This window comes from Anolis sagrei, chromosome 4 (assembly GCF_037176765.1).
Source record: "Anolis sagrei isolate rAnoSag1 chromosome 4, rAnoSag1.mat, whole genome shotgun sequence".
NCBI classification, from domain to species: Eukaryota; Metazoa; Chordata; class Lepidosauria; order Squamata; family Dactyloidae; genus Anolis; species Anolis sagrei.
In genome coordinates this window covers 45,500,165-45,528,048 of record NC_090024.1, presented here as the reverse complement: position 1 = coordinate 45,528,048, position 27,884 = coordinate 45,500,165, and the positions used below count along the sequence as shown (strand labels likewise).

Genomic DNA, 27,884 nt, shown 5'->3' with positions numbered 1-27,884 from the left:
GTAATCTGATCCTGTTCAGTGAGCTGTTCCAAAGGAACAACCAACCTCTCTCTCTTGCTGTTTACACTGTCCTTCCCGTCATGCCTTGCTGGCCCAAGAAAAGTCTGCCGGAGCCATGGCAGGAGGACGGGAGAGGGTGGCTCTTTTGTTGAAGCAACTGCACCGAGCCTCGTGAGTGTTTCTGTCTGCTCCCATTCTCTGCTTGCTCCTGTCTGAATGGCTCTCATAAAGCTATCTTCCCAAACACAGCACCTTTATAACCTTCAAAACACAAACACTGCAGTTTCCTTCTTTTTAATACTTGAGAAATCTTCAGTTCGTAGAGTGAAAAAAAACTTTATTTTTAGAACTGTGACTCTTTCAGAAGTTGTAAACTTTTCTTACAAGTAGCCTTGTAAGAAAACAGGCAAGAAGAAAGAATGTTTCAAAAAAGTGTTTTTATCACAGGAATGATCTTTGAGACTTGCTCAAAGTATGTAGCAGGTTACAGGGTTTTTTATGGGCGCAAAGGGCAGACAGACACAACATGTAAATATTTTTGTTTTGTATCTTCATGTTGATTTCAGATTATTTCCTGCAGTTTCCTGCAGATTATTTTCTTGGCAAGGTTTATTCAGAAGAGGTTTGCCATTGCCTTCATTTGAGGCTGAGAGTGTGACTTCCCCAACCCTTCTTTCCTTGACTCAGATTAACAGCTACACTATACTTGCTCTATTGTATATATGTAGGTAGATATCCACTGTATTTCTATTATCTCCAGGGAGCGGAGTGAGCTCCCGCTGTTTGGCCCAGCTTCTGCCAACCTTGTTGTTCATTCGTTCAGTCGTCTCCGACTCTTCGTGACCTCATGGACCAGCCCACGCCAGAGCTCCCTGTCGGCCGTCACCACCCCCAGCTCCTTCAAGGTCAGTCCAGTCACTTCAAGGATGCCATCCATCCATCTTGCCCTTGGTCGGCCCCTCTTCCTTTTTCCTTCCACTTTCCCCAGCATAATTGTCTTCTCTAGGCTTTCCTGTCTCCTCATGATGTGGCCAAAGTACTTCAACTTTGTCTCTAGTATCCTTCCCTCCAGTGAGCAGCCGGGCTTTATTTCCTGGAGGATGGACTGGTTGGATCTTCTCGCAGTCCAAGGCACTCTCAGAACTTTCCTCCAACACCACAGTTCAAAAGCATCGATCTTCCTTCGCTCAGCCTTCCCTAAGGTCCAGCTCTCACATCCGTAGGTGACTACAGGGAATACCATGGCTTTGACTAGGCGGATCTTTGTTGCCAGTTTGATGTCTCTACTCTTTACTATTTTATTGAGACTGGACATTGCTCTCCTCCCAAGAAGTAAGCGTCTTCTGATTTCCTGGCCACAGTCTGCATCTGCAGTAATCTTTGCACTTAGAAATACAAAGTCTGTCATGGCCTCCACATTTTCTCCCTCTATTTTCCAGTTGTCAATCCTTCTTGTTGCCATAATCTTGGGGTTTTTTTATGTTTCGAAAACATGCAAGTGTGAGTAGATCAATAGGTACCATTTCTGCAGCAAGGTAACGGCGCTCCATGCTGTCATGCTGGCCACATGGCTTTGGAGATGTCTATGGACAACGCAGGCTCTTCGGCTTAGAAATGGAGATGAGCATCACCCCACAGAGTTGGACACAACTAGACTTAACGTCAAGGGAAACCTTCATGTCCACCATATCTTCCAGGTCACATTTCTTTTAGGAGATACATTATTAAAATACAATAATGAAAAATGCCAAAAGTAAGAATGTACATTTTTCCAGCTACAGGAAAATGACCATTAGTAATTAAATGTGAAGGGGTTTTTTTTTTCCCCTTACTGGTTTCTAACATATATCAAAACACAAAATCAATTACATATGCGACATTTTGGGGAGGTAGGACTGATCCATACTTTTTTTATCATAGATCCAAAGATAGTACTTTAAGTATAAGAATTAGTTTCCTATAATATCATAATCTTCCTCTCCTCTTATATTGGGATAATCTGGCTGTTAGTAGATTCAGGACAGATCACAAAAAGTTGCAATATGCTTTTTGCTTTCCAGTATTTTCTGTTAAGCAACAACAGGAGGAGCCCCCAGTGGCTCAACAGGTTAAACCCTTGTCCCAAACCAAAAGGTTGGCTATTCGAATCCAGGGAGCTCCCATCTGTCAGCTCCAGCTCCCTATGCAGGGACATTTGAGAAGCCTTCCATAGGATGTTTTCTGGGTAATGTCCTTGCAGACAGCCAATTCTCTCACACCAGAAGCGACTTGCAGTTTCTCAAGTCGCTCCTGATTTAAAAAAAAAGTAACAGCAGCATCTAGATTGTCCTATTCTGTTTGTGGTCCTCTCAGTAGCATCTGGTTAACCACTGTGGCTTTGTGGGAAGGAAGATTCTGAAACTACATAAGTTTTGGTTCTTACCAAACAGGGGTCTCTTCATTTGTTTATACGTTTTCTGGATTGTACAGTCTTATTAAGATAAAACGAATGCTAGATCAAATGTGTTGGTCTTTAAAATAACAAAAGACATTTTGTTGTTATTCCTTTACTATTCTTCTAAATGGGCCTGGTCAGTTTCTAGGTCTTATTAAATCTTACTAAAGCATATTCAGATCAGACTGGAACATTGTATGATCATTAGCTAAGCATTTTAGTAAGTGAAAAAAAAGTATTACCACTTTGAGACACTAGGTGGCAAGATGCAGTAGTGAAATAAGCTATTAATTACTTCTCCCTATAATACTACTACTAATAATAATAATTTATAACAATATTGTGCTGATACTCCTTGAGTTTTCTGTCATTTATTACACAAACTGATTTCCTTTTTCCTTTTCATTAGATGTGCATGCCCTGCTCATTCCCATGTTTATTCACAAGGTAAGTCTAGAATTCTTCCGAATCTTTGCATCTGTAGTCCTTGGTTTAAAGCCCTTCCAAATTCAAGTTTCTATTCTGTATACATGACACCAACTATCCAATGTGGTTCTCAAAAGCTAGAGCCAAGAGATTTAGTGATGTATTAGTAGCATCCTGAGGTTTCTGCTTATAAAGCTTGTTTATAAAGCTATTGCCCTTCCAACTCTATTGTACGTCTGTGAAACATAGACCATCTACAAACGTCACTCAACTTCCAGAAAGATTCCATCAGCATTGCTGCCAAAAAAATCCTGCAGATCTCTTGAGAAGTCTGGTGAACAAAAATCAGCATTCTAGAAGAAGCAAAGACCACCAGCATTGAAGCAATGATGCTCTGCCATTAACTTTGCTGGATTGGCCACGTTATCTGAATGCCTGATCACTATCTCCCAAAACAGTTCCTTTACTCTCATCTCAAAAATGGAATGTTGATGGACAGAAAAAGAGATTAAAAGATGGGCTTTAAGCTACCCTAAAAAGTGTGGAATAAACACCGAGAACTGGGAAGCCCTGGCCCTCGAGCACTCAAACTGGAGATCAGATTTTTCCAACAGTGCTGTGGATTTTGAAGTGGCACAAATGGAGGGGAAAAGGGAGGAACTGGCCTAGAAAAAAGCGTGTCAAGCAAATCCATGTCAGGAGTGCTTTCAATCTGGAAATTGGTGTTCTCATTGTGAAAGACTATGCAGATCCATAATAAGTCTCTTCAGTCTCTTATGGACCCACCACCAAGACTCTACCCTTGGAAGACAATCATACTGGGCCATGAGTGATCACCTATGATGATGATGATGTTTCTGTACCATTTTAAGATTTTGGGAGTAGTATTCTTGGGGAAGCTTTCTATCTTATTCCACATACTTAACTCCTTCATGATTTCATCATTAAAGGAAACAAACTATGTTTGTATTCTGTTACACAGCAAGAAGTTAAACTGTGTCTCAGGGATACTGATGCTCATTTGAGTGCAAACACTGGAGATAGTAGCTCTATTGCAATCCTCTTGTGAGGAATAATGGGGTACCTCTTTCCTCTCCATTTAGAAAGGATTGGCCCAATAATTTTCCTGACTGATACAAAAGATAAGATGGTGCATTCCTACCCCATCCCTAGGTGACTCCATATACAAAGGGCAATCAGTTTGGCTTGTGAATCCACTTACAAAACTAGTAGGCATAGAGCAGTTTATACATGCATAGTACTTTTAGCTCCATTCTGTGTGAACCTATCAAATTCCTGGGATGGCTCTTTTACTTTGCCTGATGGCAAGGCTAATCCTGTCTTTCTGTAAGAAGTCTGCTTCCCCTTTTCAACATCTGGACGACAGCAGAAGTGAGGAGTTAGTGTGCTGATCTAATTCTTCCAGTTGTTGGGCAGAACAGTCAACAACAAATAAATAGGGCCAGTGCAGTTATCTATAAGACTGACCCATCTCATAATAAGCTTGGATTGTTACTTTAAAAAGATAATGCTTCATAATTATAGTTCAAAGACCTGAAACAGTACCATTTTAGTGACAATTTTAAAAACTTGTTCCCATTTCTCAAATTAATTAAAATATTTACCTTCTACTTAATTTAGACATAGAAAACACTTTCCCCTATCCATCTATTATTATTATTATTATTATTATTATTATTATTATTGTGTTTATTTATATCCCGCTTTTTCTCTCTCAAAGCAGCTCACAACTAAAGCATAGCAATACAACTTAAAATATAAAAATATACAAGTATTAAAACAGTATTAAACATCTTTAAAAGCATGCTTGGGGGCGGGGGTTACATAACTATTGTTATCTAAATAGCCATAAGAGAGCACAAGCCAAAGAACTTGAGCCACATAATTTTCTTACTCTGCTGCCTAAAAAGACAAGACTTAATAGGGCATGACATTACCTCAAGTATCCCTGAGTTAAACTTGACGGTGTGTTTTCCATAATTTTATTAGTATTGAATTATCATGGAGTTCATATGTCCTGTAGCAGTGGAGAAGCTAAGAAGAAATTGCTCCTTGGCAGAAATAAAATGGCCAAAGTTTGAGAGGGCAGAGCATTTTCAGCCAGGTTTGCTGGCAATAGAGTCTGGAAATGTTACTTTGGAGGATGACTCACTGGGAGCCATATGAACACTTACCAACATTTGCACTGTTGAATTAGTGCTTTGGGGGTGCTTTGAATGTGATTTTCCTGCTTCTTGGCAGGGGGTTGGACTGGATGGCCCACAAGGTCTCTTCCAACTTAATGATTCTATGAATTACTGGAGTAATGCAGGCGTATATGATTTTTTTCCAGCTCTTATTTGTTTTGGTAATGTTATATACTTTGTGTATGCCACAATAAACATTTTATTAGACAAGTATCCTATGTAGTTTTCTCTAAAAAAAATAAATAACCACAGTGATGAGATTGTGAATGAATGAGGTTATTGTGATTTCTCTCCAAGAAATAGTCTGTGTTTTACAAGGTTACGTGTTGCAGGGAAAACAATATAATTTTTCAAGCTCAATAAAGTCTTTAGCAGAAGCTTAGCTCCACCAAATAATGCAACAGCAGGACATCTATCAGACCATCAAAAGGAGATTGTGTAAGTGGCTTGGACGTGTATTTGGGATGTCAAATTAATTACAGAAACTACAACAGACTCGGACATTAGAGGAAGTCAACCGTGAAGAGGGCTGGCAAAGAGACAGTGGAAAAAGTAGCCAAGGGTAAGCAGACCTATGTGTGAATAGAGAGCACAAAAAGGATGTTTAAAGATATTTATATGTTGAATTATTTGGGTCACCACTCCTGTGTGCCCCACAGTAGTTGTAGACACATTGACCATGAATTCAAAGATGAAATAATTGATTCAGGTACCATATGGAAGAAGTGGTTTCCTCTTGAATTGAATTAAGAAAGGCCTGCTTTCACTTTCTGGGGAAAATACTTTTTTATTGTATGTGTGCACCACTTTAAAAGAAAACAAGGGCTGAGAGCTACTTAAGACTAGGTGCATTGAAATCAACCATTGACTTTCAATGGCCGACTCTAAATATGATTAAATATGAATCCAACCTTTATCTGCCCCCTCCCCAAGATCTGGAAGGACAGCTTCAAAAAAGAAATGACAACCCAGTGCAAGTGATATATAACATGCAGATGATAAGTGAGAAGTCAGATGTATTACTCATGCATAGATATCGCCTGTTTGCACAGTGCATGGCTCCTGCCAGCAATTGTAAAACTAACAACCAATAATAACTAATAACACCAATAAAGTGCTCCTAACAGAAGGCCATCCATCCTCTTGTTTCAAGACATAAAAAAGAAAACTCTGCCACCTTCAAATCAAGATATTCTTCCTTATGTAATTTGAATCCATTGGTTCATATTTTGAGCCACATTGACAGTTCACTAATTTAATGCTAGATTCCATTTCAGCTGCCATGACAGTGTCCCAAGGTTTACATTCTGGTGAGGAGCTACTTCTCTGGCTGAGAAATATAACTAGTCATGGGCAATCCATGGTTCTAAATGGTACTAAAGTACTTACACAACTAGGGGGCGCTGGTGCTTTGCTTCTAAAGTGTTGCTAAAGTTCTGGTGGTGAGAATTTCAGAACTCTAACAAAACTTTCAAAATTTCATTATAAATGCAGCTCCTAATTGGTTCTGTCATAAAAATTGCCATTAACGCAATAATAATAAAATTGTGAAAGCTAGAGTTCTGAAATTTTCACCACCAGAAGTTTAACAACACTTTAGAAGCAAAGCAACAGCACCTTCTAATTTTATAAGTACTTTAGAACCATGGACCACCACCCCCCTTAAAACTGCAGACCCAAGGATCAATATCTTTAGATCCAAACACAGATTATGTGCTTTAAAAAACAAAGATTTTTTTTGTCGTGTCAGGAGCGACTTGAGGAACTGCAAGTCGCTTCTGGTGTGAGAGAATTGGCCGTCTGCAAGGACGTTGCCCAGGGGATGCCCGGATGATTTTGATGTTTTTATCATCCTTGTGGGAGGCTTCTCTCATGTTCCCGCATGAGGAGCTGGAGCTGATAGAGGGAGCTCATCTGCGCTCTCCCCAGATTCAAACCTGCGACCTGTCGGTCTTCAGTCCTGCCGGCACAGGGGTTTAATCCACTGCGCCACTGGGGGCTCCTAAAACAAAGATGAACAAAGAGGTTTGGGGAAGGAACTACTGCCAGGTTATTTTACTGAAATCATTATTACACAATTCTACAAAGATAAAATACTTTCTCTTGCCATCTACCCCACTTTTCAACTCCAGTATTTAGACCAATTGCTTAATGAGAAATGGCAAACTTTTGCCTATAGTATTTAGTCAGAAATTTTATTTTCTGGAGTATCATTTCCAGACTGCCCAAACTACCGTATATTTCGGCATATAAGACGACTGGGCGTATAAGACGACCCCCAACTTTTCCAATTAAAATATAGAGTTTGGGATATACTTGCCGTATAAGACCACCCCTCTTCCATCGCACACCGAATAAAAATAAAAAATAAAAACATCAGATTTGATTTCTATAAATTTCTATCTTACCTTGCCTAGGGTGAGACCAGAGCTGGGTCCAATGTCCTTTCCCCAACAACAACAATAATGGAAACCTAGAATTGGAAGGGACTCCAATGGCCATCCAGTCTAACCCTAATTCTGCCAGACAGAAACACATGTCCAAGCCCTCCCGACAGGTGGCCATCCTGTTCTACTTAATAACAGAAATAATAATAACAATAATAATAGAACCTTAGTGTTGGAAGGGACCTCAATGACCGTTCAGTCCAACCCCATTCCTGCCAGGCAGGAAGACACAATGCAAGCCCCCCCAACAGGTGGCCATCCAGTTCTAGTTATCATATATACTCGAATATAAGCTGACCCGAATATAAGCCGAGGCACCTAATTTTACCACCAAAAACTGGGGAAACGTATTGACTCGAGTATAATTCAGGGGAGGGAAATGCAGCAGATACTGGTAAACTGAGGGGACAGAAGTTGCCTTAAAGCCACCCAACACTTGAGAAGATTTTGCACTGCAGCCAGGTATTTCCAAGGTCTTGCCCAAAGGGCTTGATGAATATACCCTTTTTGAGATGGATCTAAATCAGGCATGGGCAAACTGTAGCCCTCCAGGTGCTTTGGACTTCAACTCCCACAATTCCTAACAGTCAGTATTTGAGAACACAGAAATGCTGGACCACTCTCACAACCACCATGTCAGACTCCACAGAAAAGCCATTGAAATCCACAAGCATGTGGACAATTTCAACAGAAAGGAAGAAACCATGAAAATGAACAAAATCTGGCTACCAGTATTTTTAAAAACCCCTCTAAAATCAGGACAGTAAATAAAAAACAAAACTCAAAAAGCAGGGGAAATTCAGACAATACAAAATTAGGACCAGCTAATACCTCCCAACAAAGAATCCCCCCAGGCAGGAAGCAGCCAGGCTTTGAAGCTGCAAGGCCATTCAATGCTAATCAACAACATTCCCACGTGGCAACATTCCCACTTGCCTCAAGCAGACAAGAGTTCTTTCTCCCACCCTGGACTTTCCACAGATATATTGCCAAGTTTCCAACAGACCTCACAACCTCCGAGGATGCCTGCCATAGATCTGGACAAAACATCAGGAGAGGAAACTTCTGGAACATGGCTATACAGTCTGGAAAACTCACAGCAACCCAGCCAGTAGGCTGTTAGGAATTGTGGGAGTTGAAATCCAGAACACCTGGAGGGCCAAAGCCTGATCTAAATGCAACTTTTGATATTGATTTACTAAACTTTGCAATTTTCTCTGGGGAATAGTGCCACCTGAAACTTTTGGAATGTGTCCAAAGGAGAGCGACTAAAATGATCAAGGGTCTGGAGAACAAGCCCTATGAGGAGCAGCTTAAGGAGCTGGGCGTGTTTAGCCTGAAGAAGAGAAGGCTGAGAGGAGATATGATAGCCATGTATAAATATGTGAGAGGAAGCCACACGGAGGAGGAGGGAGCAAGCTTGCTTTCTGCTTCCTTGGAGACTAGGACGCAATGGAACCATGGCTTCAAACTACAAGAGAGGAGATTCCATCTGAACATGAGGAAGAACTTCCTGACTGTGAGAGCCGTTCAGCAGTGGAACTCTCTGCCCCAGAGTGTGGTGGAGGCTCCTTCTTTGGAAGCTTTTAAACAGAGGCTGGATGGCCATCTGTCAGGGGTGATTTGAATGCAATATTCCTGCTTCTTGGCAGAATGGGGTTGGACTGGATGGCCCAGGAGGTCTCTTCCAACTCTTTGATTCTATGATTCTATGTGTTCATGATTTTCCCACTTAATACACACATTGTTGGCATGGCTGGAAATGAGTTAATTTCTCCTGCTATTAAAGAAAACATGTTCTGGATATGTCTCAAAAGCTAAACTTTCTTAGAACATTTCTGTTATTTTTCCAGATGTATATCTGGTGATTTGAGTTTGTGCTCAACAGAACTGAACCTTCTGTGTTTTTCTACAGTACTGTTGATGTACCCTGAAGAAATGTAGGATGCTTCTCTACCAGGCATGGGCAAACTTTGCCTATGCCTGGTGTTAGGAATTGTGAGAGTTGAAATTAAAAACAATCTGATAGAAAACTGGGACTTGTAGTTTGGTATGGTACTGGCTCTCTTAAACAGGGAAGGCTAAGGAGGGCATTCCCCTTTAAGACTAGCTCGCCCCTCTCACTGGCGATTCCCCTTTAAGACAAGCTCGCCCTTGCAGAGGCTACCTAGCTCTTGGCTGCAGAAATGAAACAAAACGGGGGAAAGAGACCTTTTTCTTCCTCCCTTTGCAGGCTCTTTAAAACCTTTAAAACTTAGCTGCTGAAAGAAAGGAGAAGCTGAGCAAAGAGAAAGGAAAGAAACCCCAAAGAGGGGAGATGGATCAGGAGAAAGAGGCCTGAGCTGGTCGGAAATGGGAGGCTTTGCTGCTTGGGGGTGGTGGAGGGCAGCCTCTTCTGCCCTTTTTTCCTCCAGGAGGAGGACGAGGAGGAGCAGGAGCAGGAGCAGAAGTGGCAGGCCTGCGAGGGTGGTGGCCAGCTGAGCTTGTGCAGGGGCAAGAGCAGCAGGCTGCGCTGCTTGGGGATGGGAGGGGGGGGGGGAGGAGGAGGAGGATGGCAGGTCTGCCGGGAGGGCTGGCCAGCTGAGCTGCGAGACCAGCAGGCTCCCTTTGGCCTCTCATGGCTGCTCCCGTCCCTCGCTCTCGGCATCCTCAAGTGGTGGAACTTATAGCCGGCACACAAGACGACCCCCCCACTTTTAAGATGACTTTCTTGGCTTAGAAAGTCGTCTAGTATGCCGGTTTTTACGGTAGTTGCCATGCCATCTGGTGGATTCCAAGCATTACAGTTCAGGAAAGCAATTTCCCAAAATTCTGAGTTTAGGAACAAAGCTTTCAACTGTAAATATCAAACAAATTAATTTCTTTTCCATTGTGGCTTGGTATTTGCCACTTCTTTTTTATTTTACAAATGAAGAATTGTCAAAGAGATTTCAAATGAAGACATTTGTGCAAGATTAAATCCATGAAAGTTGGCCACATGTAATCTTGGCATGTTGGGAAGTAGCAGCCTATAATGAAAGGACCAAGGCATTGACATCTCCGGTCCATCCTCTGTTCAGACATCAGCTAGCAAGCCAACACCTTAAATCAAGAAATAGTTTCCTAAGATCTACAGAGATACTCGCAGGAACACTTCAGCAAATGATAGTCCAAAAGTGGCAGGCTAAACCCAGAACCTCAATCAGTGGCTGATACTGGATGAGAAACTCCCTCCTGGGCACACAGAAGACTGGGCGACTTTGAAGGTGCTGAACAGACTATGCTCTGGCACCACGAGATGCAGAGCTAGCCTTAAGAAATAGGACTACAAAGCGTATTCCACGACATGTGAGTATGAAGAATAGCAAGCCACAACCACTTACTACAATACAGTCTGAGCCCTGCCATATGCACAATGGAGAACCTTCCTACAGCGACACCAGAGGCCAGTTACTGATCAAAGGACATTTAGTATAAGTTTTTAACTTTGTGGTTTTTCTATACATTATAACTGTATTCTCAATTTGCTTCTGATATGATAAATTAATAAATAATTTTCTCAGCACATAGTTCTGAAGCTTACATGGAAACTTTTTGTATGAAAATACAATTTTTGTATACAGGTACCAGTGCATTGCACACGTTGTCTATAATAACAGGTGTTTGCCTTGACTGTTCGCCTTGTTTTTGCTTGTTGTAAACCGCTATGAGTCGCCTTAGGGCTGAGAATGGCGGTATACAAATGAAGTAAATAAATAAATAAATAAATTTCTTGGAAACAGATAAAATGTCTTTAAACCAGCCATGGCTTGTTAAATTTGATATATATTTACTGTTACAGGTATTGGACATGTTGCATCAGGGAAAACAGAGTATGCTTTTGAGGTAAACTTTATGAATATGTCAATTTGCAAACAAAATAACAACACTGTTCATGTTAAATATCCCGCGTATTAAAAGTAATGCATATGTTAGACGTATTCACTATATCCAGTATTAATCCTATGTAGATTAATACTCCAAAGGAAATGATATTTATTAGTTACAACTACAAGTCCTACTGTTTAATGGGAAAATATGTTTTTCTTAATTGTTCTAGATGGCTGTTTCCAATATCCGATATGGAAAAGGAGTTACTAAAGAAGTGGGCATGGTAAGCTATCATTTACATGGTGCCATCAGAATCACTACTTTAATTTTTGAAAGACACTTCTTCTATAATGTACACTTTTCATCTATGTACATAGGAGAAATTTAATTCCTAATCACATCTTGGAAGAAATATGTTACAGGTAATTATGTTACCTGTAATGCATCTCTTTGAAAAGTAATGAGGAGTCAATTGCATCATTTTCCCCATGTTTTCTCCCAGATTTTCCTGTACAACTGGCATGTGGTGTTTACTGTGTTTAATGTTCATCATGATTTTCATACTCGTTTTTCTTGGGGATCATCTGTGCTTGATGATTTTTAATGATTTTTTTATTGTGTCAAAAGCAACTTGAGAAACTGCAAGTCGCTTCTGCTGTGAGAGATTGGCGATCTGCAGAGACGTTGCCCAGAGATGCCCAAATGTGTTATCATCCTGTGGGATGCTTCTCTCATGTCCCCTCATGGGAAGCTGGAGCTGACAGATGGGAGCTCACCCCATCTCACAGATTTGAACTGCCGACCTTTTGGTCAGCAGTTCAGCCAGAATAAGAGTTTAAGCCATTGCACCACAGTGGCTCCTATTAAAGATAGAAATGTTTCCTACCAGATTACCAGAAGAAATGCCAGTCACACTTGCAACAGATGCATTCCTGCAGCAATTCATATGTTATCTGAGGCCATTTTACCGTGATCCTAATGCTGATGGATCTCTGCTGTGTGTGGCCATTCCTACTCACAAAAATAAAAATACAGGATTTAGGGGCATTCCACATTGCTTCCATATGGGGCCCAATTTTATGACACAACCCTAATTCCTGCAGCAATCAACACATGGATTTGCATTTCCACAAATATATCAGATTTATCAGAAAGTGATGGATGTAGTGTGGAAAGTGGACGGTTTCATATTTGGCTGTTTAGTATTTTATGGAAGTTTTTCTGTTGTTCTGGGATTGCTTCCCTTTCTGTTCTTTTTCTCTTTTTGTTATCTTGCTCTAGGATCTGCATAATTTGGGTGCCAAAAAGGTTTGTGTGATGACAGATAAAAACCTTTCTCAGCTTCCTCCTGTGAAAGCAGTTCTGGATTCTCTGACCACAAATGGTATAAACTTCCAAGTGTATGACAAAGTCAGAGTGGAGCCAACAGACCAAAGGTGCCTACTCTTTGTCACGTCATTCAACCTGCCATTTACTCCTTGATTTCTAAGCTTCTACAAAGAAAAGCTTTTGATGAGCGATACCAATTCTTCAGCTTTGACAGTTTAATAGTCAATTTAATTGGCATATGGTTGCACTACTCTTAAGCCTCGTGGTATTCCCTATTTTTATTTCATGGGTACATTTATTGCACTTCATAGTCAAGTAAGAAACTGCCCTGAAACAGATTTACTTATCTGGCTCAAAGGTGAGAATTCTGTTTCCCTGGACAGGAGTTCGGTGTTGCCTTGAGGTTCCCAGACCTCAAAGTGTTTTGGAAGAGTTCACATGGAGTTTTCTTCCACTTAAAAAAGGCCTCCTGGAAGTGTGTTTCAGGAAATTTACGGAAACAAAATGTTCCCTCAATTATGTAAAATGGTCCCTCAATCCTCAACGCACATGTACCCCTATCTAGCCCAATTTTCTTGTGGAAAATCCTTATGGATATAATTTTGTCCATGGGTGACTTGAATCTAAAGCCTCTCCAAGACATGTTTGAGGCAGGGAAGGAGTTGGGATCATTGACAGTGGTCAAATTGGCCTGATAGCTGAGATGTTGGCCATGGATGGATTTGTTTTTGAGATCTTTATATTTCTCCTTTGAGTCTTAACTGCATTGATTATCCTCTGAGAGTTGTGAGTTGGGACAGAATAGAGGAAATCAAAGGATCTTTTTTTTTCCACCAAGCTTCATGGATGCCATCATGTTCGCTAAAAAGGAAGAGTTTGACTCCTATGTTGCTGTTGGTGGAGGTTCGGTCATAGATACTTGTAAAACTGCCAATCTGTATGCATCCAGCCCCGAATCAGAATTTTTGGATTATGTTAATGCTCCCATTGGAAAAGGCAAGCCTGTGAACATCTCTCTCAAACCATTGATTGCAGGTAAAAAAAACAAATGTGTGGGTGAACTTTGGTGTACATTTGTTTGTGTTTTAAAATATGTGTGTGTATATAATATATGTAATAGTCTCAGTTCAGATATCATAAGTGAGCCTGCCTTGTAATTTGCTTGTTTAGAAGGCTGCCTGGGAATATTTTGAACTATTTGGGGGAACAATGGGAGTAACACTCACAATCTCCTCAAGGCTGAGGGACCTGGCTATGTCACAATGTGCAGTTGTCCCTCCGTGTTTATTGTGGTTAGGGGATAAGGACCCCTGTGTAAATGGGAAAAAATGTGAATAAAAATACTAATTTTTTATTTAGAGAGAACCTCTTTTTAGAAATCTAATTCCTCAAATGCAATTCTATGATCAATTTTTGGCAGTTGATCAAAGAGTTGTGCTGGAGAATTTGAAAATCCATATTAATGAAATCTATGGATAGTGCGATCTGCCAAAGTTAAGTCTGCAAATGAGGAGGGTGAATGTATGAGCTTCATTTCTAGCTGTCCTTGATAAAGAGCAGTGGTTCCCAACCTTTTTTTTGACTAGGGCTCACTTTGACCAGGGACCACTTGAACAGGGACAACTCTCCAGAATTAGTATCAAAAGGGGCAGGGCTGCTCAGCTCTGTGGAAAGGAGTGGAAATAAGTAAAATAAATAAAGAGGAAGGAGGTTTGCGGACCAGATTTTCGTTTTTGCGGCCCACAGGTTGAGAACCATTGTTATAGAGTCAGTCCTAGAAATAGATACACTAAAAAGGGAAATGATGCTGGGGGCATGGAACTGGGGTGCAGTATTGGAGGTTACATAGCAGCAGCTGGTGGTTTTCATGTCAAAGAAATGGCAAATCCCTTCTGGGCTTTCACCTTTATTTTAAAAGTGTCATTTGAGATGCTAACCCCTATCTCAAAAACAGGTTCAGCCCTGTGTAGAGTTCCTTTTCAGAACAGACTGAAATTGCCTATAGTCAATTCACCACTCCATTGACATGGAGCATCAGTTAAGTAGATTTGTTTGTACAGAGCTGACTTTGGCATTTATGAAAATGCTGTGAGAGCCATCCTGTACTCTGCCAAAAGTAGCAAAACATTATCAAACCTCTAATTTGCCATTTTGTAATGAAGAGTTAAAGAGAAGAGCTAAACTTTCCCAAAGGTTCTCCCGTATTTGCAGTTGTGTTGTAGTGCTCTCCTTCCTGCAACTAATCCCCCCCCCCCAAAAAATCTCTTCAAGGAGAAGCTAAATGATGATGTAGTGTTGTCCAAGGAGATTTGTACAGATAAATGGCAAATGGCAACCAAAAGCACTACCATCCAATTTCCCTCCTTTTCTAAAAATGGGCCTAAGTCCAGTTGCTAGTTACAACTAGGATAGATCAGTAGAGCTTACACAGGCGTGGTTTTCTCATGTAGCTGTTGCTTCCCTTGGTCCTCTCCATTCGGGGTTATTGCATCAGGCCATTGCTCTCCACGTCCTAGATTTCGCAACTGCAAATTTAATTTTTCATTGGTTGGCAATAGAACCAGTATTCGTATACTAACAAAAAATTTTTTTGTTTTTCCTCTTAAAGTACCTACAACTGCTGGAACTGGAAGTGAAACCACTGGAGTGGCTATTTTTGATTATAAAGAACTAAAAGTAAAAACTGGTAAGGAATTTATCAACAGATCTATTTTGTCAATTGTATTATTACTGCTTCTCCCAACCCCACCCCTCCAAAGTTTCTTTGACCTCCATTGTATAGAAAAACCATTGAGAAATATTCACGAATGCATGATAAGAATGGCATGGTGCAGAAAGCTATCAAAGAAAAGGGAAACACATTTGAAGAAGATTTAAGTGCTCCACTGTCTTTTGTGTGTGTTCAAAGAAAGATGTAAACTTGAAACAACATGAAAGGAAATTCCTCCTCAAAATTAGGAAGAACTTCCTAATTGTGGAACTCTCTGCCCTGGAGTGTGGTGGAGGCTCATTCTTTGGAGGCTTTTAAACAGAGGCTGGATGGCCATCTGCCAGGGGTGCTTTGAATGCTATGTTCCTGTTTCTTGGAAGGGGGTTGGACTGGATGGTCCACGAGGTCTCTTCCAAAGCTATGATGCTAAGATTATATAAGATTGGGTTTCACAGATGAAATCTTTCATGGAAATGGTACATGGTGTGCCCACAAACCACCAGTTGTGGGCACATCATGTACCAAAGTCCTTGGTGATGGGTCATTAAAACAGCAATTGCACCGACATAGCAATGGATCTCCAAAGGAATACAAAATCAGCTGGCCTTCTGGGCAGATATGTGCCCATTCCAGAACTGGGAGGGTGCTTCCCTGCAGGGCCGAAATACGATATTTACTTGAGTCTAATTAATACACAATTGAATCTCATACACATCTCAATTTTCAAAACTCTGAAACAAAAAAAGTATTTTCCACTGAATGTGATACACAGCAGCAAAATGTGCCCTCTTTGTAATTTAGCCAGCACAGTTACTTAGAATTCCTTATTTAAAACACAAAAGTGTTAGAGTACCAAAGGTTCCAGTAATGGAAAAGAAAACCCTGGGTACATCAATGCTGTAGAATGAATCCACTTTAAATGCCTCAGTTCAGTGCTGTGAAGCTATGCTGTGGAGCCAAGAGAGCTATAGTTTGACAAGGTCTTGAGCCTTCTCTGCCAAAGAATGCTGGTGCCTCACCAAACTACAAATCCCAGGATCTCATAGTATTGATCTGTGGCCCTTAAATTAGAGGTGACATCCCTCAAAGAGGATCTCCTAAAACAGATTCCCCTTTTGCTTTAACTTGGCACTAAGATTATGCTATTACACAAATCTAATGCGTACTCTAATTTTGGCAAGATAATTTAGCCAAAAAAGGTGAGCATTAGATTTGAATAAATAAGGGTATATGTTACATTAAGCACTTAATCACAACATGCAATTAGAAGATAACTTTTTTCACTCTAAAAAAGTTTGCATTGCCTTGAGTTTTAACCTTTCTATCATCTGGCTTTTATTTAAAAATATGGACAACATTCTGCTGGAGGCATGAAAAAGGGGACAAATGCTCCATTGATACCTTGTTAACTCATGTTCAGAGGGATATTTTCAATGGAAAATCAAATCATATAAAAAGTTGAAATCTTCACCACATACGCATGCTGGTCCTCATCTAAATTAGAGCCTGACACATAGTAGATTTATAAAAAAAAATGGTATCTAAGGCTGCATGTTTAATATAGTATGGAGTTGGGCTCAAGAGAATCCCAGAACAAACATTCTTGTTTTCTGCTTAATACCACTGACATTAATTTAACAAAGGATTTGTCTTATTAGAAGACTAAGATGTTTACAAGTTGCCCTTCTTTCCATGGGAATCCCTTAAATCCCTACTAGTGTGTGTGATTAGTGTTTTTATATTACTGCAAAATGCTTTTAGAAGAGTTATTTATTATAGATTGACAGGTATATAATTTCCATGTTTAGGCATTGCTTCTAGAGCTATTAAGCCCTTATTGGGGGTAATTGACCCTCTACATACTCTTTCTATGCCTGAGCGTGTGACAGCTAATACTGGCTTTGATGTGCTTTGGTAAGTATTTTAAAGGCACTCTGATATTTCTTGAATGTGTGCATGTTGGTTATTTTTAATTAAATATTTTAGAATGTGACATAACATTTCAGTTTTTGGGTGATCTACTTGTTTGCTTTTCTTTTCTCTTCTCTTTTCTCTGCCCTCTCTTCCCTCCTTTTCTTATCCCATTTTTCCTCTGGATATATTCCTGCTACAAAACTAAATTGGACTGATTATCATTTCCAATTCCCATAGAACACTGAATCCTAACAGATTATTTTTACACTGTATTTTTAAATAATATAGATTATTTTCTAAAGATAATCCTCTCATAGATGAGGGAGAAAAACAAAGCTGGGAAATTTCATTGACACCAATGTAAGTTTTTAAAAATTATTCCTGTGTAGCGGGTGAATGTATTTCTTACTGCATCTAAATGCGAAAGAGAGCAATGTGGAGAATATATTGCCAAAGGCTTTCATGGCCAGAATCATTGGGTGGTTGTAGATTTTTCGGGCTACATCTGGACCAAATTTGGCATGAATACAAATCTCACAATCTCTGAGGATGCCTGCCATAGATGCAGGTGAAATGTCAGGAGAAAATGCTTCTAGAACATGGCCTGAAAAACCTACAACAACCCAGCAATGTGGAGAGAGAAGAATTAGATAAAATGGGCCAAAGCCGTATAAGTTTTATCAGGAAACAGCAGCAAAATGGCAGTTATATAAATTGTTCCCCCTTTGTAATGACTATAGCGGTGGTCAATGTGGTTTCAGATTTGAGGATTTGTGTCTCTGTCAATGCAATGTAGCATGGTTATAGCCATCCCTACTTCTCCAAAGATGCAGAAGCACACTGCTTCACCCAGGTGTAGTTTTCCTGGAAAGGAGATCACCAAGTAGGCTTGATAGTTGTAATTGGTTTACAAATTTCAGATGCTGGCAAAACCCTTTTTGGACTACAACTCCCAGAATTCCCCAGTTGATGAAGGGATTCCAGGAGTTGTAGTCCAGAACAGGAAAAAAAATTAAGCTCTAGGTTCAATGTGGGGAAAGACACAGATTTTCTGTACCACATCAGCCTCTCAGGGAGACAGCAAGTTGCACACACCAAACCAGGCATCCTCAAACTGCGTCCCTCCAGCTGTTTTGGCCTCCAACTCCCAGAATTCCTGACCATGGAACAAGCTGGCTAGGGCTCCTGGGAGTCCTTAATCTTACAGTATCTTGTTGTCACACAGCTTGGAAAAAAATGCTAAACATTAATTATCTGGGAGCTGGACAAAATTTTGCAGTATTACTTTTTTTGAAATACAGAATTTCCATCTAGCATAAGGAACTCCACAAAAAGTAACTATGTTGCATAGTGATGCTGTGATAATCACCCCAGAAAAATTGGGAACCTTCTTGTTTTTCAGTAGTATTGATTTACAAATTCTTACAAAGAAATTCTTAAGCATTTTCCTTCATTCCTTCCCCATCTACCTGCCAGCCATGCCCTCGAATCCTATACTGCCCTTCCCTACCATCAGCGTAGTCCTTGTCCTTCAAATCCAATGAACCGACCAGCTTATCAAGGAAGTAATCCTATCAGTGATGTTTGGGCCATCCAAGCATTACGGATCGTTGCTAAATATTTCAAGAGGTAATGTTTTTCTAAGGACCTTCATTTATTTCATTAACAATAGAAATACTCCCTCATGCTATGCAGATGAACATCTAACTTTGAATAAATGAGTGTTCTCATAATGTGGCTCAACTTGGAGGCCTTCAGGTGTATTGATCATGATTGCATTGGTCATGCAAGTTTAAATTTATGGGAGTTGTAGTAAAAACCATCTGGAGGCACTAAAGAGTGTATTAAGGCTTGTTAATGTCTCTGGAAGCTGGAAAGCATGACATAAATAAAAGTTTGGTTTCCTTAAGCAAATTTTAGGAACAGCATACAAATATTAGCTAAGCAATTCTGAGATTTGTGATGGAAGGGTGCTTAACTGATGTCACAGTCATAAAAATAAAAGACACAAACCTTTTATTATGCTAGGCCACTGATGCAGTGGAAACCATGTGCCAGAAATCACACACCATGACCTGTCCACCTGGTGTGACAGTACTGTCACAGATATACAATCAGTTCAGGGATCTTCACAGAACTATGTTCTCCAGCAAGAACTGAGTTTGGATACTGACATCAATAGGTTCATGTCCTTCATTATGTCAAATCAACTGTAGATGCAAATAATCTTTGCTAAATGGCTACTGATATGTATTCTCTTATGAGTTCTAGAAAATGTCTGGAAATATAAACACCTGAGGAAAGATTATAAGACCACTGTCCATAACTCATGAATTCTAGAAGTTGTGACTTTCTTTCCTTTATGTATAAAAACAAAATAGGAGTATACAAGCTCATTTATGTGAATCAGAATGTATCAACAACATGTGTAACAATGTTGCCTACTTTGCACTAGCTCTCGGGAATCTCAGACAAAGATCCCTAATTGTTTACCCAGAGATGCTGGGGACTTAACCAGAGCTACAGCAGGTAAAACAGAGTGCCTTTACCATGTAATTTGCTGGTGCCACAACAGATCTCTAACACTCCATGGTATAGTTTGCCTTTTTCATGTTCACATATTTTTTTATTTGATTAAATTGTTGGCATTTCTGGACAGAGCCATCAGGAACCCTGAAGATGAAGAAGCAAGGGCTAGCATGCATCTAGCAAGTGCTTTTGCTGGCATTGGCTTTGGAAATGCTGGCGTGCATCTGTGGTAAGTTGAGCATTTTATGACATGAAAATCATCCAAAATGAATTGCAGCTATTCTGCTAACCACTACCATCCACCTGGACATCAGATCAAATAGGAATCAGAAGTGGTATTGTCACGTCCATTGCACCAACAACAAATCAGTGTGTTTCATAAAGATCCTTGTAGGCAAAAATGCTCTCATTCCATAGTTGCTTGCTTCCTGATTTAGAAGACGAACTTCAGTAAGTAGAAACAGGATAAATCTTTACTATCAGATTTTTTTCTGCTTTTGTTATTGTCAACATGCAGAACTAAACCTTTGGGTGCATGGAAACTCTGGATCAGGGCCACAAGTTTTATTTTTGTTTCGTTTGTATTATTGTTAAGCTCTTACATCTACCTGCCTCAACACAGATCAATTAGGCTAAATAGGAAAATCTGTGAGGGTTTTCCTAATTGTTTGAGGATTGCCTTATTCCCTTCCATTTTAATACTATTTTTTTCCTTCTAGTCATGGCATGTCTTACCCTATTTCCGGTTTGGTGAAGAATTATAAAGCAAAGGATTATCGTGTGGAGCATTCTTTAGTGGTAACAACTCAGTGTGACTCTTAAATAATTTGTCTGTAGTTACGTAAAATAATGCTACAGTTGTTTCTGGATTCCTTCTTGAAGTACCAGTTGTCAGATTCATGTGAGATATGCTTTGCTTTCTTCCAGCCTCATGGTCTTTCCGTTGTCCTCACGTCCCCAGCCGTGTTTACTTTCACAGCACCAATGTGTCCTGAACGTCATTTGGAAGCTGCTCAAATACTGGGTATGGTTCTCTTGATAAAACTGAAGCATTAAGTAAAATGCTTGCTTGATCAAGATGCATTTGGCTCTTGCAGATTCTGTGTACACAGAACATAATAATGCATTTTAAATCAACATTTGGTTTGTTTGGAGACCTCTCAAAGTGGCATAATGAAGCTTGGTATGTTTTTGAAAACTTGTTCCATTTACCTCCATGTGTGGCATTTTTCCTCAATTGGCTAGGCACCAACTGTTCCTAATTTTGTAGTAGAAGCTGAAGAAATGTGTGATAAGAGAGAATCCCTCAGAAAAGCAAAAGTCCCTGAGTGGAGAAGGCTATTTGCTCTAGGACTCAACGTGTCAGCGAATATTTTATTTTCATAACCTAATTACTTACTGAGATAAAGCAACAAAGGGGGGGGCATGCTGGGTTGTCAAGTTGAATATGGAACCAGGTTCTCTTACCTTAAATATTTTACATATTATGGAAGCAAAGGCATGGGGCAGAGTTCAGCCAGGTGGAACTGTGTAGCATCTCCAGCCCACCTTTTAGCTGCTGTATTCCGTTACCAACACAACCATTTTCTGGCTAGTAGAAATAGTAATGGAAAAATTAAATGCTGTGCATTCATCTGTAGGAACATAGCTGGGCACATTTGTTCCACTGCTCTTGTTGTCCAATAAGCTAATAAATTGCTTTGTTGCAATGGGACTGCACCACCTAAGGTGGGTAGGAGTAAAGTAGGAGACATTGTTTACTTCCACCTGGCAGAACTTTAAACCTTCTTTTCCAGAATCTGTAAACTATTAAAGGTACAAGAAGTCCCATTTCAAATTTTATCTATGTGTGTCTGTGTGTGTGTTTGTGTGTGTGTGTGTGAGAGAGAGAGAGAGATGCCTATAGATTCAGACTTTCAGACTTACTATATTGCTCATAAATATTAGCCCAATCAGTTTCAATACACAACTATAGTACTGTGATTCCACTTTAAAAGCCATAGCTGCATCCTCTGATTTATAGTTTGCTGGAGTGGAGCCCTCTGACTGAAAAAGTGCCAGTATTCTCTAGGATGGAACCATGACAATTAAAGTGGAATCATAGTGCTATAACTGTGGGGTACGAAAGGGAGCATAGTGTTTTGTTGAAATGGCCTTTCACTGTCCTGCGTCCTCATGTCCTCTAGGGGCTATGTGTACATAAAAAGGAGGGGGACACCGTTCCAAATTTGGTTTTCATTTACACTTGTCTTTCTACAGACAAACCAGTCCAAATTGGACATGTAAAAAGCCATGTTATGGAAAAGCAGACTTCTCTTCTGCCTTGTGCAGCTCGCTTTGACAGCTTTACACCTTGATTACCCCATGTTTTGGGTTAGGAGAAGCCATCCTAAGTGCTACTCAACAAAATCATGATAGTGTCTCTTATGCATCTCTTATGGTCCATCCTACTAATTTCTCCATTACCCACACGTGCAGGGGCGGCTCAACCCATTATGCAAAGTAAGCATTTGCAGTATAGCTGATTTTGCTCAGGGGCGCTCTTGAGGTGCTCTTGGGGGAAAATAGACCTTGATATATGCAAGTTGTAGTTACTGGGATGTATAGTTCACCTACAATCAAAGAGCATTCTGAACTCCAGCAATGATGGAATTGAACCAAATAAGGCACACAGAACTCCCACGACGAACAGAAAATATATATCAGTGATTGGTTGGGGGTGAGGGGTGTGCCAAAATACTGTTTGCTTACCGTTGAAAATTACCTAGGGCCGCCTCTGCACACATGCCACCATATTAGTAGTAATTTGGCTAGCAAAGACATAAATGGCATAAGAATTCTGTCTTATGATAGTTGCTTTCCAAGTTAGTTTTGTGTTTCTAAACTATAACTGAGAAATTGTTAATCATCTATTAATTGATGTGACCTTTAGAGGAATGCATCTTGTGTGCATCTTCCCATACAAGTTTTGCTTATTTATGCATTTCAAATTATTTGGGTAGTGGTACAATAAATAAGAGAAATTTTCTTCTTTTTTTTACTTGCTCTCATTTTAGGAGCTAACATCAGCAGTTCCAAAGTCAAAGATGCTGGGCTTATTTTGGCAGACACCCTCCGGGAATTCTTGTTTGACCTGAATGTTGATGATGGCCTATCCGCTCTTGGTTATTCTACAGCTGATATCCCTGCCTTAGTTAAAGGCACATTGCCCCAGGTAGGACAAACAGCAGTGGTTATATCCCTTCAAATAAACATTTCCTTCCATTTTTCCCTTTCTTGTCTTTGTTCATCTTTCGGTAGGAAACAATAATGAATGAGGGCTTTGTCACATTATAGTATTCTAGAGGTCTCTCCTTATTTTTATTGCACTTTCCTCTGCTTTCTCTGCTTCTCTTTGATGGCATTATTTGCTCAGTGGTGATATCACAATGGACATGAGGCCACAGATGAGTCATCTTTCTGCTGTTGGTTGATTGTTTTTAATATCACAGAATATGGGTGTGTTTGAGGTACTAGTTAAAAAAATACAATAATTGGAGAATGTAGAAGTCTGAACTGAGAGGCCTAGAAGCATCCCAGGTAAAACAAAGACCCTTTATCTGTCATAATATCAATCTACCATGAAGAATATGCGCAGTTCAGCTGAATGGAGTTTTCTGCCACTTACACAAAAAGAATGAAACTAATAGATAGAGATGGTTAGTCCAAGCTAGGGTAGATACATTCAATGCATTGTTGAATGGTAAGTCAGCATATATGTAAATCCCATCAATTCAATATGTCTATTGAACTCAACCCAACCCCCCCCCCCCCCCCCCCGTGGTGCAATGGTTAAACACTTGTGCTGGCAGGACTGCTGACTGGTTTGAATCTGGGGAGTGGGGTGAGCTCCCATCTATCAGCTCCAGCTTTCCATGCGGGGACGTGAGAGAAGTCTCCCACAGGATGGTAAAACATCCGGGTGTCCCCTGGGCAATGTCCTTGCAGACAGCCAATTCTCTCACACCAGAAGCAACTTGCAGTTTCTCAAATCACTCCTGACACGAAAAAGAAAAATCTGTCTACTATAAGTGGTAGCAGCAAAATAATTCACTCTGATATATTTATTAAGAGCATTATAGCAAGAAAGCAAATGCTTATGAATCTGACTTGGAAAAAAATTATTGATACTATTTAGGTCAGCCCTCCAGACATAGCTTTAAGATGTGAAATTGCATTCTTTCATGTTGGGCCCTTTTGACTATACTACATGTAGAAATGAAAATAATATTGAAAAATATTTTTTAAAATAATGGAATCAGCCATCTTTCCAAATTAGTAAGTTTCACTTTTTGTGGAATTGATATGGTTTCTGTAGGAATCTGTCAAGTCATCCGGTGCAATCCTGTGGTAAACGTCTGCCAGAGGTTGACAATATTGTTGGATTTAAGGACGTAGCAATTCCTAGAGAGGTGTTGTCTCTGATGAAAACGAAATACGTTCTTTATTTACATTTTTTCCACTTCTGCGGGGCCCCTGCACCTCTAACCCCAGTGAGTGTGGAAAGCTGACTATATTGAGAAAGTCTCACAGGAATAATGCTGGATTTTGAATCTTCATAGTTCAAAACTTATTCTGTGCAAAAATCATATGTTTGTTTAGCAAAGAAAACAACATTCTCTGCTGCAGTCAAGAGTATTCCATGCAAAATTCACAAGTGGTAATTCCATGCAGAAAACAGCATGTTCTACAGAAGCTGCTCTCTGTGCAGAACAGCCTTGTGTGAATTCTGGGCAGAAAAAGTAGTCAGACCACACCTGGAATATTGTGTCCAATTCTGGGCACCGCAATTTAAGGGAGATGTCCCCGCATGAGGAGCTGGAGCTGATAGAGGGAGCTCTTCCACACTCTCTCCGGATTTGAACCTGTGACCTGTCGGTCTTCAGGGGTTTAACCCACTGTGCCACAGTCTGGAGAACAAGCCCTATGAGGAACGGCTTAAAGAGCTGGGCATTTTTAGCCTGAAAAAGAGAGAAGGATGAGAGGAGACATGATAACCATGTATAAATATGTGAGAGGAAGTCATAGGGAAGAGGGAGCAGGCTTGTTTTCTGCTGCCCTGGAAACTAGGAACCAGAACAATGGCTTCAAGCTACAGGAAAGGAGATTCCACCTGAACATTAGAAAGAACTTCCTAACCGTGAGAGCTGTTGAGACGTGGAACTCTGCCCTTGAGTGCGGTGGAAGCTCCTCCTTTGGAGGCTTTTAAACAGAGGCTGAACAGCCATCCGTTGGGGCTGCTTTCGATTCGATTTTACTGCTCCTTGGCAGGGGATTGGACTGGATGGCCAGGTGGTCTCTTCCAACTCTATGACTCTGATTCTAAGTCCTGAATTGCTAATAGACGTTGAAGTCTTTGTTTTTTGAAGTTTTTTCTCACAGTGGGAAGAACATGGCTGAAATTACTTAAGGATGTCCATGCACATTTTAGAAAGCTCCATCAACAACAAACATCAGGAAAAGATCCTACTTGGACAAAGTATTTGAGAGCAAAGGTAGAAAAAGTAGTCAGAAGTCAGAAGTCTTAGCCCACTTAATTCGACAACTATCGGCCAGTTTCCAATCTCCCCTTCTTGGGCAAAGTCCTGGAACGTGTGGTGGCTTCACAACTCCAGGTATTGGAAGACACGGATTATCTGGATTCGACGCAGTCTGTCTTTAGGCCAGGACATGGAACTGAAACAGTCTTGGTCGCCTTAGTAGATGATCTTCGCCAGGAACTAGACAGGGGGAGTGTGTCCCTGTTGGTTCTGCTGGACCTCTCAGCGTGATGGATTGTTATTTTGTTGTATTGTTGTATTGATGTTTTGATGTTAATTAATTGATATTGCTGTTTTAATTGACTAATGATCTGTTTTGTACTGTTGAATTGGTTGTTAACCGCTCTGAGTCGCCTGAGGGCTGAGAAGAGCAGTATACAAGTGAAGTAAATAAATAAATAATAAAGAGGCATGCATAAGATTGCAGTCTTAGCACTGTAACACTTGGAAAAATATATTGTACTACACAGAAACCAAATGGATTTCAGTAGGATTGCTTTATAAGGCAGCTTCTCTTTTGGTTCTAATTAAGCATGCATTTGTAACCTGGTATTTCCACAACCTTTAGATAATTACATGTTATTTTTCTCTTTTTAAGGAACGAGTGACTAAATTATCTCCACGTCCCCAAACTGAAGAAGAATTATCTGCCCTATTTGAAGCTTCCATGAAACTATATTAGCTTGACAAACACTGGCACTTCCTCAGTAATATCGTAACTTTTATTGAAAGTTTATTCAAAACATACGAATGCCAGCCATATAGGACGGAGGCTGTTTCTTCTTTCTTCATCCCTGCCTGTGGAACAGCCTTCTCTGCCAAAGAGGGTTGGTGTCTCATCAAACTTCAACTCCCATAAATGAATTTCATTTTTTTGTTTTGTTATCTGTATATAGTACTGTAATTAATTTTCCAAGTTGCCAATTTATTATTGCTATATCAAGTGGGCCAAACACTTTATCAAGAGTAAACCTTTCCAAGTTGAGAGAACTCTGTCCGCTAGAGGCATTTCTAATTCAGGACACCATTTTTTTTAAAGGACACTTTTTGTTGTTGTTTTTATGACTACCTTGAAGACTTGCCTCAAATAGGCTGTTACTCACCCATTCTATGTTAGGACCTTTTTATGGCAGCATATAGGATGTAGGTCTGTAAGTCAATTTACTTCTTGTAAAAGGGGCGGGCGAGAGGTGGAGACGGTGGCATCAGTTGTTTTCAGACTGGTGAATAAACAAAGATGCACTGATATAGCAATATGCTTTCCTTTGGTTTCAGTATTTTTTTGGACTCAGGCTTTTTCAAAAATGTTTGGAAAAATAAGTAAGAGACAGAATAAGTAAGTGCATGTTTCAATTTCAGCTAACATGGTGTAGATGTTTGAGCATTGTACTATGACTCTAGAGATCAGGATTCAAATCCACGCACAACAATGGAAACTCTCTCATCAGGAAGTTCATACTCTCAGCCTCAAAGAAAGGCAGCCTCCCTTTGAATAAATTAAGGTTGCCATATGTCAGAAATAACTTGAAGGTATACTTATACTATAATAACCGTGTTTCAGCTGCCAAAAGCTAATGAACACGTGCATTGGACATTCTCATTGGAATTTTCACAGGGCCACAAGGAAAATGCTTTTTTCGATATTGTAGCTTGAGGTACTGGATTCGAAAAACACAATAAAAATATCACACACATTTCTTTCGCCCATACTAATCTCAGTCACATATTACAACATAAATCAAATCAAAAATCTTTATTACGGTCATAGACCAACATAAGGAAAGTGGGATACAGTCAAAGCAAGTTGTGAGGAAAATTTCAAGGTCATTTTTGGATTTAGAACACCATATTCCTATAAAACCTTTGTAGGACTCTCAATCTTGAAGATATACTACTGATAGATATAGTAATTGATGCAATTTGAGTTAGAGCTTAAGATATTACTATGATTCAGTCAAGAAAGAGATTTGCAAAATCTCTTCCACTTAGACGTCTCTCATTCAGAAGGCTAACATAAGTTGAAGTTGCTTGATGGCAACTAACTAACAATCAACAATTTTCTCTTTCAGTGTTGTAAGTCGGGAATTGATGTGTGAGTATATAATTTTTAAATAATGAAATTCATAAGGGCAAAGCTGGATTTGCCACTGAGCATACTTTCATCAGAAAGATGCAATTTCAAACCCCAGTTCTCTGGCAAGAATACCAAAATATAAACCTAGATACAGAATTCTGCACATATCACTGTACGTTTTTACAGGTACATATTTAAACTTTAATATGTGTAGAACAGTGCGGAGTAATGGTCTCTACTAGAAGTGTTTTTAAACACATGTTTAAAAATAAAGCTGGTGATCTTAAAGATGTGGCTAGACCTCCCTTTTCCTGCCTTTTTGCCTAAGACTCTCACCCATATGCGAGTGAATGCCTCTCTTAGTCACCTTAGTGACCCACGGACTG

At 40.0% G+C, this 27,884-nt stretch overlaps 1 protein-coding gene across 2 annotated transcripts; it reads left to right on the top strand.

Moving 5' to 3' along the window:
* The first annotated feature begins 57 nt into the window (after nucleotides 1-57).
* Nucleotides 58-26,678, top strand: ADHFE1 (alcohol dehydrogenase iron containing 1). 2 transcript variants are annotated; one of them, XM_060775405.2, is made up of 14 exons: nucleotides 58-171; nucleotides 2,844-2,881; nucleotides 11,335-11,378; nucleotides 11,593-11,646; nucleotides 12,645-12,799; nucleotides 13,531-13,727; nucleotides 15,301-15,378; nucleotides 17,211-17,316; nucleotides 18,793-18,945; nucleotides 19,976-20,074; nucleotides 20,565-20,643; nucleotides 20,773-20,869; nucleotides 22,902-23,059; nucleotides 26,023-26,678. In XM_060775405.2, the coding sequence occupies exons 1-14, from the start codon at nucleotides 116-118 to the stop codon at nucleotides 26,104-26,106; spliced, it is 1,398 nt and encodes a 465-aa protein (XP_060631388.2). In that variant the 5' UTR covers nucleotides 58-115; the 3' UTR covers nucleotides 26,107-26,678. The 2 variants fall into 2 exon arrangements, with proteins under 2 accessions (XP_060631388.2, XP_067323503.1); XM_067467402.1 differs by lacking the exons at nucleotides 58-171; nucleotides 2,844-2,881 and adding an exon at nucleotides 10,448-10,841.
* Nucleotides 26,679-27,884: the final 1,206 nt, after the last annotated feature.